The sequence below is a fragment of the Drosophila persimilis genome, unplaced genomic scaffold, assembly GCF_003286085.1.
Source record: "Drosophila persimilis strain 14011-0111.01,24,50 unplaced genomic scaffold, DperRS2 tig00000191-arrow-pilon, whole genome shotgun sequence".
Lineage (NCBI taxonomy): Eukaryota > Metazoa > Arthropoda > Insecta > Diptera > Drosophilidae > Drosophila > Drosophila persimilis.
The window spans coordinates 7,727,061-7,743,838 of NW_020825298.1; the positions used below are offsets into that span (position 1 = coordinate 7,727,061).

Consider the following 16,778-nt stretch of genomic DNA (forward strand, 5'->3'; position numbering starts at 1 on the left):
AGGGTCTATGTACGTTTATAATCTGAATTTTGTTGTTAATCCTTTTATGAGCAAAACCAATTTTAGGCATCACATTTCCCATCAATATCGAGTATAATTTCTTTCCGTGTATTCGCACATATATTTATTATAATTTTTTTGCATCTGCCTGCTGTCTGCTCCTCTAAAATTTATGTGACCGCATCGCTGCCGTATGAATTTTTAATTTTTCACCAATCTTTTTGTTTGTGTTTTTGTTGTGCCATTGCCTGTTGCCTGCCTGATTTTGTTTGCCTTTTTAATTTTGGCAATTAATGAAATTTAATACTTTTTTGTGCACTGTCTGTGTCTGTGTCTGCTGGGGCTGTAGATTGTCTTCTTTGAGGTTGATTTGGTCATTGAGAAAGTTGTGGCAAGTCATTTGAATCATTCGCTCTAGAAGGGTAGTCCATTTGAATGGGTTTTGAAGGGTCTTTGAGAGGGCATTTGATAGACGGATGATGGATAGCAGTTCAAATGGGTTAAAAGAACATTGGAAAGACTTTTGAGGTGAGTCAAAATGAAAAGAAAACTGATGGGAGGGCCTTGAAGAGCCATGTAGAATATTTCAGATGATATTTTCAAACATTTTGTGCATCGAGTTCTTCTTATTATACCATATACACATCTTTGATATTTTTAATATATTTTTTTCACCCCCGAAGTCTTCAAGCTGATTTTTCATTTCTGATTTTTTTTTTGTGGAGTTTTATCTGTTGACGTTTCATAATTAGTTTCGCCTCCATAAGGAAGCTCCTCACAATTGTTGGAGCGTCTCCTTTAGGAGACGAGACTCGTGATTGCCCATTTAAAATATGCAAATTTGACACAAAAACAAAAGCAAAACCAAAAAAATGAAGCCATCAAATGGAGTTGGAGCTCCATTGAATACCCCGCCAACAGATTGCACTTAAAAATGCCCAAAAACGGAGAGTGAGAGACAATGAGATGGAGGGACCAGTGAGACAGAGATAATTTGTTAAACTTTATTGATGCTTGGATGTCGAAAGGCGAAAACTTAATTAAAAAATTGGCCAGCAAGTCCTTTTTTGGCGAAACACTTGATTAAAAACAGCAAAAAGAGCCCCAAAAACAAACAGATGTAAAAAATTAATGAAATATTTTTGTGAATGAGAGATTCCATTGAGAAATCACTGCGACAGAGGAGACGGGGCAGAGCAAGGGGGAGAATCTATATCTATAGAAAGATAAAGACAAACAGACAATCTACAAAAGAGGCCACACACAGGGCAAAAGGCGGCAAAAGCCAAAAGGAACGAAAAGTTTCCCACACATATGAACAAAATGGAGCTGAAAGCAGAAGAAGACCAGCCAAAAGAGAGACAGACAGAGAGAGAGAAAGAGACAGGGAAAGAAAGAAACTGCGTAATACGGTTGCGCTGCTCTCTTGACAGGCTTCAGAGCGCCGCCCAAAGCGCCACAAAATAGGACACGCCCACTAGTCACTAAGTGAAAGAAAGTTTGCAGAGAGAGCAGAAAGAGAGCTGGCTACCGTTGCGATGAGAGAGAGGGAGAGTGCTTAAGCCATTAAAAGCTCTCACCTTTCTCTCATTAAGGCGCTGTGCTTAATTGAAATGTTGCCTTACTTAAACCTAATTAACAGTCAAATCATGTAACGCCCCAGAAAACACTCAACGGAGAGCGTGGCACAAGCGGCACAGACACGCTTTCTCACTCGGTCGGCACTCGCTCTTGAGCTCAATCGCTGGACCCAACCAATCAGCAGTCGCACTCAAAACTTGTTTTACGCTCAGAGGCGGTAAGGTTAGAGCGGGACAGAGCCAGTGCACATACAGCCGAGAGAGCGGGAGGGAGAGTGAGAGTGAGCAACAAAAAATAACAAAAAAATAAGGTAAAAAAATACAAAAAGCTACAACCCATCAAGCCTGAAGTTTCGATCGTAACTTTGCAGTTGACTCTCGCGCACAGAAGCGTTCGGAAGTGAAATATATTTTATTAATAATATTACCGTCGTGGCAACCGAGGTCTCTCTTGCTACAAAGGCCATACGGTGCAAGCGATCTGTGGAATATATATAGTACAATATCAATAAGAAATATCTGGAAAGAGCAGAGCAGGAGCTATATAGAACGACGTAGCATAGGTAAGCGCACCGCCATTTTGTTGCTCTTAGAATTGTAGCCATTTTGTGGCTACTGTTTTGTGACCGTTACCCCTTTTTCGAAAGAGAGCTTCCTCTCTTACGCACGCATACAACTACAACACTAAAACCCGAAGATTGGAGCCCTGCGCGAGAGCGGGACGGCTTAAGTGTTGCGCATGCGCAGTAGCACGAAGTTTTTTTTTTGTTTCTTCTTTTACCCGAACCCGCTTCGGGACTACTGGTATTTTATGCTCTGACTCACTCGCTCCGACAGAGACAGAGACAGAGCGATTGTTGCTGCTGCTGCTTCTGCTTCTGCGTCGCCTTCCTCACTTGCCAGCAGCGACGCCGGCAGCGACGTCAGCAGACAGCAGCAGGCAGCAGCAAGCAGCAGCAGGCAGCAGCAGCAACAGCGTTGACTACTATTTCTTTCAGTTATTCATTCATTCATTCAACTTTGTGCCGCGCAGTGCGTAGTTCCCTCAGTTCCTTCGCGAGTACGAGCACCTCCCGAAAGAGATCAGCCATCAGCCAGGCCAGCGATCTATCTATCCCCAAGACAGATCAGATCCCATAGAAATACCACAACATCGTTAAGTACGTGACTCTCGTACGAGCAAAGCCCCGACACAGCCACGACACAGACGGATTCCAACAGCCGTCGCGTAATTCCAGTTTCCAGTTTCCACAACATTCCATTCCACCCGTTTGTTTCCCAGCAGCAGCACCGCAGAACAGCATCGTAACATTTCCGCTCTCTCCCATTGGGTAAGTTTTATTCTCGAATTTCAATTCCAGTAGCAATGGCGCTCGTTCTTGTTCTGCCACTTGCTTGCCCCTTCCTTTGCCGCATGCCCCGTCTTCACTTGTTGCTTCGGCTACCAGTTTTACGCTCTTTCATTGGACAGCCACGTAATGTGGGTGCGTGTGACTCTCTCTCTACCTCTCTCTCTCTCGCTCCCTCTCTTTGGGAATGTGTGTGCGTGACGGAGATAGAGCTGCTGGTCTAATGCTAATATGGCGTGCGTGTGGCAAATGGAGCTTTTTTCGGTGCCTTGCCTTGTGTCTGTGTGTGCGCGTGTGAAAGTGTCGCCATTTGCCAAAATGGCGGATAGCAAGTCGAAATCCCAATTGGATTCTATGAGATTAAAAATAAACCAAAAATTTTACAATTCGGAAGATACATTTTTACAAAAACTTCTATTCAAGGGGAGAAAATAAAGATGAACCAAATTTCATCATTACTGATATTGTAGAATACCTATTGGGATTGATAATTTTCTTTTATATTCCCCATCTACTTATTGGATTAAAGTTATAAAACTAAGACTTTTGAATCTTGGAAATTCATCTTTAAATAAAAGACACATTTTTCCTAGGAAAGAAAAGTCTGTCATTCTTTTAGCAGGATGCTTAAAAACCTTTTAAAGATTTCTAAAGACTCTGATATATTTTTACAATTTTTAGAGATTTTCTACAATTTAATATCAGAAATATTCCATAAGGACTCTAAATAAAAAAGCTTTTATCATTTTGGGAAAATATCTCTATCATTTTTGACCAGATTCATCCAAAAATCGTTTCTGTATCCACTTGAGATATATTTAAAACAAAGAAACGTTCACGATCTATAAGAAAATTTTGAATTTTTGCTGGGATCCCTAAGTACTTCATCGGTCAGCCCAAACAATATTCCTCTTTAATAGGTCATAACAAAACGTAATAGCTTCAGAAGCATCTATACAAGTTCTTAGTTTTATATATAAGAAAACTATAAACCATCAAATTCCTATCTGCAACTCCCAAAAAACATATAATCAACCAAAAGCCGTCGGCAATTGGTCAAATCAAAATCTTCCCCATTGAAAGCTTGGCCAGCAGATGAGTCAGTCTGAAACGAGGCAAACTTCTTGTGGCTTAACACAAGGTCTAGCCTAGAGAAGAAGGTTAATCACAGAAGGCAACACACCACCAGCCAAAGCGAATCATCGCCAGGAATGTTGAACGATGATCTGTTCATCATCGACAAACAGACTTGGCCAAATTTCCAGATGGTGAGTCATAGGTTTGATAGCCATTAAGTTTTCGCCTTTCGTTGGATTATGAAATACCAATGAGTGTCGAGTCGAATGGCTCGAACAGTTGTTGAAAAGTTTCCAGAACTAAGAGGGACATTTTTTTGTGACTTTTCCTGAATAGTTCGTTTACGAGCATATTTCATTCTTTTCCCATTTCTTCCTTGACTTTCAACCTTCTGGTTTTCTGGTTTTTTGGTTTTTTGGTTTTCTGGCCTTCTGCCTGGTGTGTGTGTGTGACCTCGTCTAGACCACACGCTGTGCCTCATCAATTAGAGTCTAATTAGCTAAACGATTACTGTAAATGGACTTCAGCTGGCACCTAATCTTCCTTGACTTTGACCGACTGTCATATCGTCTTAGAGATATGAGATGTGAGATCCATAAGAAATCAACTTTCTTTACCATTCTTCCCCGTTTTTTTTGGCGAGAAGAGCAGATGAGTGAGAGCCAGAGATCCATCCAGAGATCCTTCTTCCTTTGTCTGTTGCGGTATGTTGTTTGGGGTCATCTTTTCTTGTGTGTTGCATTCACCTTTTGTTCTACTTGAAGTGCACTGCCACATATCCTAATTGTTTCCACTGGCAACATATTGGTTCTGCTCTCCATCCATCCCTCTTTTCTTCGGTGACGGTGTGGGTGTTTTTCCCGAGAATTCTGTGCCATTAGCACAATTAGATTCGTATCAAATGTGTGTTTCGGTGCCTTTTGTCCCTTTATTGTCATCTCTCCCTGCGTTGTATTTTTTATTTTTTTTCACTTTTCGGTTGTAATTTTTAATGGCACCTTGCCAACTCACTGTCCGCCTCCAAAAAAGAGAGAAGTGTTTTGTGAAAGGGATCACAGGAGAAGTGTGGTAATCGCTTTTGACCATGTCCCTCGGTCGGTCCTTCGACGTGTGTGTCACTCTGGTTATCGTTCGTACCGCTACGTTCGTACATTTATCTCATCTCTGACTCTGGTACCGTCTCTGGTTCTGGCTCTGGTTCTGTCGGGGTGTTAAACTGTAACTCTGTCTGTGGGTTCGTGGAAGGCGCTGTTCCAGTCGCACTTACTTTGCACTTCTTCCCATCACAGATATGGAATAATCTCTCTCTATCTCTCTCTTTCGCTTGCATGCCATTTTTATTTGGTTCTCCTGCTCTTTCCCTGCTGCAAATCTAATTTCACGCAGCATTAACGCCTTTCGCATGCCCTTCACTGGGACTCGGGACTCGGGATGTGTCGGAGGCAGAGTCAGGATCACGCTGTGTGAACCATCTTTTGAGCAAAGGTCTCTCTCCTATCACTCTATCTCTCTCTCTCTCTCTGAAAGATTCCCTGAGTGTACACAACACTAATTATTTTCAGTGCGGATTAATGGGATTATCTTTGCGTTGGACAACAGTTTATTATACAATATTTGGGCAGTTCTTTTGGCCGGATCCGATCTGTGGGTGTTCGTTTTGTGGCCTCTGTAGCTCTACGGCTAAGCGGATTCGCAGTTGCCAAATACTAACAGTTGGAGATCGCCTCGTCGTCAGCTGCTGACGTCTGAAGGTGCCAAGAAACGCCCATTGGGTTTTAAGATGGTTTTTGGCAAGATTGTGTGATGTTTTGCCAAGACTGTTTGGATGGATTTTCAACAGATTATGATGATCTGAAAACAACATTTGGTCTGTGCTAAAAAGAGCAATTTTCGGTTCTTTCTGAGATATATGTAGTTTCCAAGTTACATGAGCTAGGATATGTGCAAGGTTAGTCCAACGCACATATGATACATTCTTTGGTTTTCTTAATATTTAAAAAGCTTTCGTTGGTGGTTTTCCTACATCTTTTTGAAGGTCTAGTTCCCGAGGTGCTTTTAAAAGAGTCTAAAAAAAAAGGAGTGACATTTTTCTGGGTTACTGTTAAACTTTATTCTTTAGCTATTTTTGGATCATTAAAAGTTATGTATATGGCTGGGATAGTCCCAAAACCCTATTCCTAACCCTAACCCTAACCTTCGATTCGCCTTCAATTGTGAGCTCAAATTTCGCTCAGTTGACTTTCTACAGCACTGTCCCCCCATTCGCTGTCATCTTCAACTACAGATAATTCCATCCATCGTCATCTGCGACTCAGCCACTCATCCAAATGACCAAATAGAGTGCTTAACCCCCAGCCGCAACCCGTGGCTAATGCTGCTCCACTTAAGCCCACGCTGAAAGCCAGCCAAAGACGTCGGAGCCAAAGTAAAGCATAGCCAAAGTCGAAGCCACATCCAAATCCAAATCCAAATCCGAGACCAAAGCAACAGAGTCAAAGAATCCATATCGAATGGATGGCCTTATGCAGGCGCCCTGTGTCGCATGATTAACGGCGTTAAAATGCCAATGTGACGCCACATTGTGTACACAAATTAACATTGGAGGAGTCGCAGAGAGTTCCCCAAGAGAGACTGGGGACCGAAACGAAGACGGAGACGGAGACAGACATGACCAATGCGATCAGCGACCCAGCAGCCATGGACCCAACCGGGTACGGGCACGGGTACGGGTACGAGGACAGGGACGGAGACCTGGACCTCTTCCACCAACACAAACAAAGATCCAGAGAGTCAGAGAGTCAGGAAAGTCAGTGTTATAATTTGAATATGTTTAGTGGGCATTAATGTTATAATGACAATAACTACGTACCGTCTGCGGCCGGTGCAGCACCCGCTGTGACGTTTGGCTTTTGTTGTCAACGTTAGCTCCCCTAACCGAACCCAATCCCGATCCCGGTCCCGATCCCGAATCGGGAACCCGTTCCCATACCCAAAAAGTGCTCCAGCTGCGAGCTGAATGCACCATAACATATAAATAAATATCGAAATCGGGCCTTGCCGAGACGCTTGTCGCTACCAGTCAGCGCTGCCTTTTGTTTCGCACAGAAATTCCCGAATTCGAATCCGAATCCCAAAACCCCAAGCGAATGAAAAAGCAAAGACATACTAAATCTGAGAAATATATATCCTAAAAAGAACAAAAACTGCCATCCAGCGGCGCCGAAATGACAAAAATAAAATTACATAAAAAATAACAGTTGTTAACTACCGCGAGGACACGGACGCTGGACCGAGGGATCGAGAAATCGCAATGGAGAAGCGTTGGGCATAAATATCATTCGGTTTCGCAAGGCGCCAATTAAAAATAAACTTGTTACAGCGCCACCTTAATGAAGTGGCCAAGAACAGGGCGTATTTGGCAACTGTACTTGGCTATAACGCGACGGGGGAGTAGCCCCAATGGGGTGAATTATTGTTATGACTCAGTTTCATAAGAAATGCTAAGAACTGACCAAGTGAACTGGGTTGTCCATCGATGAAATTGTGCCAAAATTTGTATACTAAGTGGAGTAGATAATCTTTTTTTTTCGACAATTGTTTCATCAAGACTACCAAATTTAATCCTATTTTATACTGTGGGAACTCGGCTCGCGCTCATAAAAATTCCATCAAAATTGGTACGCAAAACAGTCACTGCCTTCAATTCGAAAATGTAGGGGTTTTATTATGATCTAAGCCCTTTATGGTGTACTTTCCAATAGGAACTCGGTTGTTCTCTGGGGAATTTCTATAAAAATTGGTATACTTGCCTTCTATGATATTGTCCTTACATACATATGTGAGAATCATCTCTCGCACACCCATATGTTGACTTTCTCTTAAGGAAACTCTCTGAATATTGGTATATTGTGGCGTAAAGTTCTTGTATTTAAATATACTTTCATTATCATGGGGGCTCATGTTATCTGATAGTTTCAGCCTCAAACATCTGATTGCTCTACAGCTAATTGAACAATTGTGTTTGCGGAAGTAAAGTACAGTGAAGTACATTACCCTAACCGAACCGAGCCGGGCCGGGCCGGGCCGAAAGCACTACACAGAGACAACGGTGAACAATCGATGGGTGTCGTTGAAGACAAATTATTATATGGCCCGTCGAAGGTTACCATCCGAGACTTGGGCATGGATATGGTGTATGGGGCATGGAGGGAATGGTATGAGTGTGGGGCATCTGTGGTGATTTGTAAATGTCAACACGGAGCTTCAGCCACGGATTTGGTTGCTGGTTGGTTAATGAGTCATTTTAAATTTTCATGTTGCGTGAGCACCGCTGCGAGCGGACACAGACAACTTGTCGGATGGAATATACAATATACAATATGTGTATATGTATATTTTAGCTGTCTGAATTTATTGGCACATAAAAGTTGTCGCAGGCGTTGCTAACTTTATATTTTTGTCTCTGTTTTTTAGGTGTTTGCCTTAAAGTGCGCCATAAACCAAAAAGTCAACAGCAGCAGCAGCAGTAAGGCCCACCCAAAACGCCCACAATACCATAGGGAGAAATCACAGATAGAGCAGCGGCAGCAGCAGCAGAAAAAAAAAATAAGATAGTTGGACAGAAGCATCGTTGCCGCATTTCACCAGGAAAAAACCAACCAACTGGCAACACTCACCGCAATTAACGGTGTTATCTGGGTATCTGGCGAGAGATAGCGATTAAACGAAAGAGAGTGTACACCGAGCAAAAGCTCCCCCAAACACAAAACACACAACACACGGCAACTCCCCCACTGACAGACAGAGAGAGAGCGAGAGAGAGAACGAGCAAGCAAGTCCCCCATTTGTTGGTTGGGAAAGAGAGCGAGTCGGAGAGAAAGAGAGCCCAGAGCACAGAGAGAGAGAGCAGTGAGTACAGCGAGTGTATACTCCGCCGAAAAAGCCACCGAAAAGCCCCCGAGGGAGAAGCCGCGCACATACCGCCCGTCAAAATGTTTGCTGTAATGCGAATCGACAACGATGACTGCCGGTCGGACTTCCGTCGCAAGATGCGTCCGAAGTGCGAGTTCATTTGCAAGTACTGCCAGCGGCGTTTCACCAAGCCATACAACCTGATGATCCACGAGCGCACCCACAAATCGCCGGAGATCACATACTCGTGCGAGGTCTGCGGCAAGTACTTCAAGCAGCGTGATAATCTTCGCCAGCACAGGTGAGTCTTAACATCCTACCCTACCCTACCCCCTGACCTGACCTGACCCCTTAGACCTTCCAATTCAAACGCATCCAAGTCAGGGTTGTGCCTTGGGGTTGTATATACATTCACACACACAAATAGTACATGCCTGGTATATCTAAGGTTTAAGTGCATGGATCAGAATCCCTTCTTTTCGGTGTTGGTCAAGAACAAACAAGCATTCGTAATACATCCACAGTTATATAGGTGGAAACATAGGTGTATTCATCATTATATATTCACAGATATAGACAGAATACCAGACACATCTACTATATTCATTGCCAGTGGGAATCACTTTCATGGGAAAACGTTTTGCCTTAGGCAGATTATTCATAGCTCAAGTTCTATTACTGGATATAAAAAACCCTTAAATGTTTAGAATTAAGTGTGAAAAGAAATAAATTTGTGATATGGCATATAAGATAGATATACCAGAGCTATTTATAGCCGCCAGGGAAAAGCACTTTGATAAAGAAACGTTTTGCACTGGCAGATTATTCATATATCAAGTTCTAAAGCTAGATGTATGTATGTAGTAATCACCTTTCAATGAGCGTAATTCTCTCTAATTGAAAAATAGCTAAATACCGAAGAAAACAGTCAAAAAAGTATCATATTTTAATGAGAACTATGATTTAATTATTAAAAATCATTTCTAACTATTATAATGGATCATAAATGAATGAATAATATGTTTAAAATTTGTGGAGAAAAGCACCATTTATGTTGGGGCAACAGGTCAGAAGTCTTTACATAGTCTCTCTTGGCCTCTCTGGCATATATTTATTAGTGTAAAAATAGTATAAAAACCTTTTGGTATCGGTTGAATGAGAAATTTCAACCCTTAAATCCACATATTTCTTTATCAAATGCTTCCAATAGGAAATACCAATTTTGGTAGAACTTTAATCTAACAATCCGATAAATTATTGAGGACATAAGCCATAAAATTGAGGTAGTTTCCGGACAAAAGCTCTCGAATTATAGACAAAGCTTACACGCATACATATATACAACCTCACACACCCACAAAAGCACACACTCACATTCACATACACATACACCTAACCAACCATAAAAGAACCGAAATCGCAATTCCATTTTGGGGGTAGACAGAAAAGCACCGAATCGCTTTGTTAATATATCATTAATATTGTAATTTGTTCTATTCACTGAATTATCGCACAACCTTCTGCCACATCACGAATTATTCTCTATATTTTTCTTGTTTTCTCTCTCTCTTCTATTTGTAGATGTAGTCAGTGTGTTTGGCGATAAGCTAAAATACCATATATATACATACAATATATATATATATATAAATATATATATAAAAAACCGCACATACAGAGCAATATATAAAGTAAACCCGATATCTAAGCACCGCAGCACCAACAACAGCACGCAATATCACAGCTATATCTTATATATACTATATATCCATTTGAATGGGATCTGAACAGCAAAACGAAGCAACAGCCGCAAAAGTAAAAGCAAAAGCCACAGCTACAGCTGCAACAAGCACACACACACCGCCTTCTTCATGCACCACTCAAAAAAAATTAAATAAAAAACTCTAAGAATAAGTCCAACACAAGCCACAGCATCGTGTACTATAATGAATGAATGGATGGCTAGATTGGGTGTTGGTTTTATCTATTTCGATTTTTTTTTGGTTTCTTTGGTCTCTTCAATGCACTTGCCACGCCCCCCACATCCATCAACAAAAAACATTCACAAAATGTTGCGCAGGCGCAGCACCACCAACACCAACAGCAACAGCAACAACAAAAGCAGCCACAACAGAACAGAACAGAACAGAACAGAAAAGAAGCAACAAAATTCTCTTCAAAATATTTGCAGAAATCTACACAAGGACACCTGTGGGCGTGGTGGTTATGGGAGGTAAAAGAAACCACTAAAGGAATCAGTGGAACATTTATTCCTAGCAACAATAACCGTTAGAGCTTTCGCTTAAGCAACATTAAACAAGCAATATAATCACTCGATCCAGCAGTATTCGGGGATGATCGAACATCCCCTAAAGGATCCAACAGGATCCAAGCAGGATATTCCTATACAGCATCATTAACCGCTAAAGCAACAATAACCGATATAGCAACGCCCAGTCGGAGTAACCAATACAGCAACAGCAACAACCGGAAGGAAGCAACACTTAACCGCTTGATCAGAACTACATACACATACACTCCAGCAACATGTTGCAAGAAGCTTTCTCCAGTGTGGTTTATGTTGCCAACGAAAGTGCAATTAAGCTTGAGCTTCTTGCGCTTTCAGTACTAACGGCCACAAAAGCCACACTCACAGAGGGTTTAAAATCCCTTAGCAACATTTAGACATACAAACGACAATCAGCTGCAATTCTCTTGCCTTAAAAATTGAACATTTACCCCCTGCCCCCTCGCTATATTTTTATGAATAACGAAATTAATTAAAACTTAATAATAATACAACAAAAAACACACACACAAACACACCCCTAAATCATAAGTATTTTTATTTTAAAATGAAAAATGAAAATAAAACACGTTGAAAATGTATTACATAAAATTAATAATAATATTAATAATAAACAATAAAAAAAAACATTATCAAATAAATATTACGATATGCAATTGTTTTGTTTAAGTTTAAATTTTAAATGAATAAAAATGAGACAAATTTTGCACAAAAAAAATCACAAAAACAAAACAAAAATTTCAACAAAAAATTACCCCGAAATTGTTTTTGTTCTTTTTATTTCTTTTTGTAAGTGCCCGGCAATAAGATTGTACATGTTTTTTCCGCTATTTATACAATTTAAATTTATTATGAAAAATATAAAATAATTATAATATGCAGACAGTGTAAAATTCTAGAAATTTTCTGTTTTATTTACCAATAAATCAGCTAAAAAATAAACGCAAATAATGTACTTATATGCATAGAGAGAGACAGCAAAACAATAAGTTAATAAATAAACATATTTATACAATTAAAAGAAAACAAAAAAAGCCTTAAATTATGAATTTTTCTATGATTTTATGAGTGGAGGTAACAAGCTTCTTGGGTTAAAGATCAGGTTTCACTTCGCTTGGGGGGCATCTCTTCTGCTGTCAGGAGACTCTCTCGCCTAAGTCGATTGCCATGCCTCTTCCAAAAGTGATTTTTAAGTAGGGTGCGCAACAAAGTAGTACTTCTATTTTAGTAGCCACTGCTTCTCTATTTGCATCATGCGGCGAGAAGAATTCTGTACTTATTGGCATCTATGATAAGAGAATTTATGGGCAAGGCACCACCTTAATTTGGTGCACCTTGCGTCGGCCTGCAAAAGCTGCACTTCTTTAATTTAATTTCCTCTCCTCCTCTTATTCTTCTTCTTATTGTCGCTCTGTGTTTTGCATGTTTTTGCATGTAAGCAAACAACCAAGAGAATGGAGGCAGCTTGTGGCTCGCTCTCTCTCTCTCTCTCTTCACTCTTGAGCATTTACAGCTAATTGTTGGTTTTGTAATACGAGGTGGAATTAATTTGATGCGCAGTTGATTGATGGTAGAACAAAATAAGAGAAGTTACAGTGTCCACTCAACAAAGTGAAGAGAGGAAATTTACATGTGCTTTTGGGATCATCTTAATAGAGTAAAAACCACCAGAGTGTATTCATTGTGTGTTTAGGATGAGTGTTTACTGTGCGGGATGCGATAATCAATTCATTTTCTCAGCATTTAGGCGAACACTGCGTACGAGGAGGGTATTTACCAACAATTAAGTACACTATTTAGAACAACTGTTCCTTTGTCGGCTCGCACATTGATTCGTGGTGAGCGCAATTGGTAAACAGAAAGAAAAAGGACATACAGAAACAGAAACCGATACAGAGCTACAGCAGAAAGAGATGGAGAGTGAAAATTTCACATAAGAGATCATAAATCATTCGGGCCATCGTTCCGTCTCGTCCATGACTCAAGTCCGAAGCGAAACGAGGCGTCCCCCTTGCTGGCTTGCTGCGTTCGTGTTAATTAAATATTGACTATGTTTTGATAAGCCGTAACATTGCCCGGGAAGCAGTCGGAGCATGAGGAGGAGGAGGAGGAGGAGGACCCTCTCTGAGGTTCATTTTCCACAAATTTAAATGTTAGCGCGTCTCACGGCAGGATCCCAGAACCGAGAACCCACTTCGACTGGGCTATAATGAAAGCGTTTCCAAATGCGAAACGAATGCCAGAGCAGCTACTGTGGCGAGTGTGTCCCAGGATGTGGATTGTGGATGTGGATGCGGCTGCTGGAATCTGTATTTTGTATGTTGCTGTGTCGCTGTGGTGTGGCCATATAGATCTGCATGTGGTCGCCTTTAGAGGCACGTGTGGTTTTCCAGTTAACCGCTGCCGTTGGGTTTGGCCTGCTGCTGCTTATGGCATTAACCTAAACTGTTTCCACCTTCCACCAAAAGGACGACATCCACGCAGTTTGACTTCGGTTCAGACTCCGTCTCCGACTTCGACTCCGACTCCCATCCAGAGACGACGCACAAATCCGACCTGAAGGAGGCGGCCCGCTGTGTGCGCCGCGCCGTCACCCGCTGCTTTTGTTGGCCGCACATTGGCTTAGGATCTGCGGATCGTCGATTTCAGTCGATCGGCAAGACTCTATTGCACTCCAGGCCAGGCCAGGCCAGGGGGCGTACCAGTCACTGCCCACCCACTGCACCCAATGCACCCACTCGCTGCTAAAAGGCCGCTCTCGCAAGACTCTCCCGTTCCGACTTATCAATTGCGGCCATCTTCCCGGTGACCAGGGAACAGGGACTGATTCAACACTTCGGTAGCCCAATCATCATTTCCGTCTTCGGGAAGGTGACAACTTTTGTTGGTTGGTTGGGTTTTTTCCTCCGCTTAAATGCAGATACAGATGCAGATTTCTCAGCTGATTCATCAACAACAGTTTCCACATCAAAACTGAGTCGCCTCACTCGCCTTGAGTCATCCAAATTTCTTTCTAAGCCTTGGAAAGGCATAAATCTCACTAAATCTACGAGATATTTGGCAACAGGTTCCAGCCTCCTCCTCCGAGTGATCCGAACTTCAAGGTGCGCTGAGCCGCAGAAGCAGCCGCAGGTTGAGACACGCTCTGGGACCCGCTAAGCGGCAATGTCTAACTCATTAGATGTCATTTGATGATAAACTCGTGGTGTACCCTTTAAAAGGTGGGGCATAGTGAATATGAAAAGAAGTAAAAGGAGTCTGTATGGAGAATGTTTAATGGTAAGTGTGAAAAATTTGTCCTTTAGCTGTAGAATATGTTACCCAAATCGAATCCATGAATAGCGAATAATACTGCACAGTAACTACCGTGATTTCAGCTTACTTAGAAACTTTGCCCTCCCAATTACTACATATATAATCAATGAAATATTCAAAATAAATCCCACAAAAATTCCTTATTAAAGAGAGCATCTAATGTTCGTTATTATAATAATTTACCCTAATTTATACGTAATAACCGACAGTGGGCCTGGCCACAGGCCCAGGCATATGCCCCATGGATCTGATAGCATCTGCGAGACGTATTGGAATGCTCCACCTTGTTGTCATCACGTAGCATCGCATAATTTTGCGTTTTACTGTTAACGGGGCGACGGACGATGGGTACATGTGGCCGCTCCTGTGGCTGCTGCTGCTGCTGAAGCAGCGGCTGTTGCTGTGGCTGTGGCTGCAATTAAAAAAGCTCAACTACCATAAAATGTACAGAGAGCATGGCAACAGATATAGGCACATATATGTACGGATATATGTATGTATGTATACCCAAACAGATTCCAAAGCGGCACGTACAACGTGCGGCTATTTGTCTGCTGACTTGTCTGCTTGCTTCTTTACTTATTTTATTTAACTTTGTTGCAATCGGTATTTTGGAGGCTACAAGGGTATACCGTACTTTTTGAGACGCTTGTAACAGGCTGGAGGACGAACTGTTCTGCAACCCAGATAATAAATATATATCTCAGAGTGAGTCCATCTGTGTTTCTTTATTACGAAAGAATCTTGAAGGGTCATATTTGTAACAGATTTACCTACTAATAGTACATATAGCAAGTGTTTTTCCCGTTTGGCCACTGTTTTTTCTCCCTTCATACATACATATATGGTTTTTTTTTAATATAAGAATCTAAGAAGGGGTATCCTTAAGTCCAAATATCAGGCATATATAGACTTCTTCCTTGTTTTTCCTCTGGCATTGTGATTGTTGGTGGGACCGCAAAAGATTTGTGGGCCAGGCAGGCAGCCAACACTCGCCTCGATCCCGGTGCCGCCTCGTTCCAGCTCCAGCTTCAAGTCCACATCGATGTCCAAGTCCAGTCCGGAGCCGAGTCTGAGTCCAAGTCCAAGTCCCGTCCCGTCCCGGCTGCCTGTCGCTTTTAATCTAGCAAAGCAATCGTTGAATGCCACTAAACTTTTCACCACAACTTATATCAATTGTCGTCCAATGTACAACGTCAACGCGCCTCTGATATATTGGATCTAAAAGTGATCGTAATCGCAAAGCGGAGCACACACTCGAGGCGGCCCCAGACCGAGTGTCTCGAGAGTCTCTCCTCCGCCAGAGAGATCCGTTTCTTTGGTTTGGTTTTGGCCAGGCCAAGACACACACAAAGACACACAGACAAGCGCAGCTAAAGGGACCAATTTGTCGGCACAAATTCGAGACTGTTGGCAGGGGCGAGGTGGATAGAGGAGAATAGTAGGCTAGGAATTAAGTTTATGATTCAAAATTTCCACCCTAACTGGGAGGGACTACAACTTCTGTTTCTGATCTTGACCCTCTTTGTGCCCTCACCACAGATGCGCCCAAGAGGAGGAGGTTGGGTCCGTGTCTGTGGCATCGCTACCTCCTTGGTTTTTTGCATTAATTTATGAAGTGATGATGACAAGTGGGATAACGGGGTCATTTCGCGCTTAATGTCGCCAACACGTAAAATGATTTGCATCGAAAGTCGAAAAACCTAAAACCCAATGCCGCGTAACTTTAGATCCTGTCGCAAGGCTGCAACTGAGATTGCATCCCAGTCGCAGTTCCAGTCTCCGTTTCAGTACCAACTTCCATCTTCCATCTGAAACTTAACTTATCGTTGCCGCCCGATCATAACAACACATTTTAAAGGGCTTAAAGGAGAGGCTGAGACTGAGACCGTAGACCGCAGATCGCAGACGGTTGCAGCTGAATCTGACATAAGCAGACCGCAAACGTGACAGCTCACTTCATCCAGTGACAGTGTTTGGGGGCTTGCTTTCTACAGAGAGCTGGCTGCTCCCCTCCCTGGCAATTGTGCTTCAATATTGTTCCTAATTTGGCACTTAAATTCAATGAGGCTGAGCGGCATTGGGATGCGAATGCGAACGGGTATGAGAATCTTAGGCGGTATCGTATCTGGAGTTCTTCTTCTGTCCAAGTCCCTCTGGGTTCTGGGCTCTGTGGCTCTGGTGTGTGCGTTGACATAAATCAAGCGACTTCCAACTTTTATCACGATCTCCTAAATA

The 16,778-nt window shown here is 42.2% G+C and overlaps 1 protein-coding gene across 3 annotated transcripts; it reads left to right on the top strand.

Annotated features, from left to right (window-relative positions):
• Nucleotides 1-2,022: 2,022 nt before the first annotated feature.
• On the top strand, nt 2,023-11,169 carry LOC6588898 (protein drumstick). 3 transcript variants are annotated; one of them, XM_026988563.1, is made up of 3 exons: nt 2,023-2,143; nt 8,480-9,218; nt 11,109-11,169. In XM_026988563.1, exons 2-3 carry the CDS (start codon nt 8,998-9,000, stop codon nt 11,152-11,154), a joined length of 267 nt encoding a protein of 88 aa, XP_026844364.1. In that variant the 5' UTR covers nt 2,023-2,143; nt 8,480-8,997; the 3' UTR covers nt 11,155-11,169. The 3 variants fall into 3 exon arrangements, with proteins under 3 accessions (XP_026844364.1, XP_026844363.1, XP_002014983.1); XM_026988562.1 differs by lacking the exon at nt 2,023-2,143 and adding an exon at nt 2,632-2,911; XM_002014947.2 differs by lacking the exons at nt 2,023-2,143; nt 11,109-11,169 and adding exons at nt 2,633-2,911; nt 10,499-11,053.
• Nucleotides 11,170-16,778: the final 5,609 nt, after the last annotated feature.

Excerpts from the sequence above, each read along its gene's own strand:
- LOC6588898 (XM_026988563.1), top strand. The coding sequence starts at position 8,998 with ATGTTTGCTGTAATGCGAATCGACAACGATGACTGCCGGTCGGACTTC. Across the intron at positions 9,219-11,108 it reads GATAATCTTCGCCAGCACAG|AAATCTACACAAGGACACCT; the intron begins GTGAGTCTTAAC and ends AAATATTTGCAG.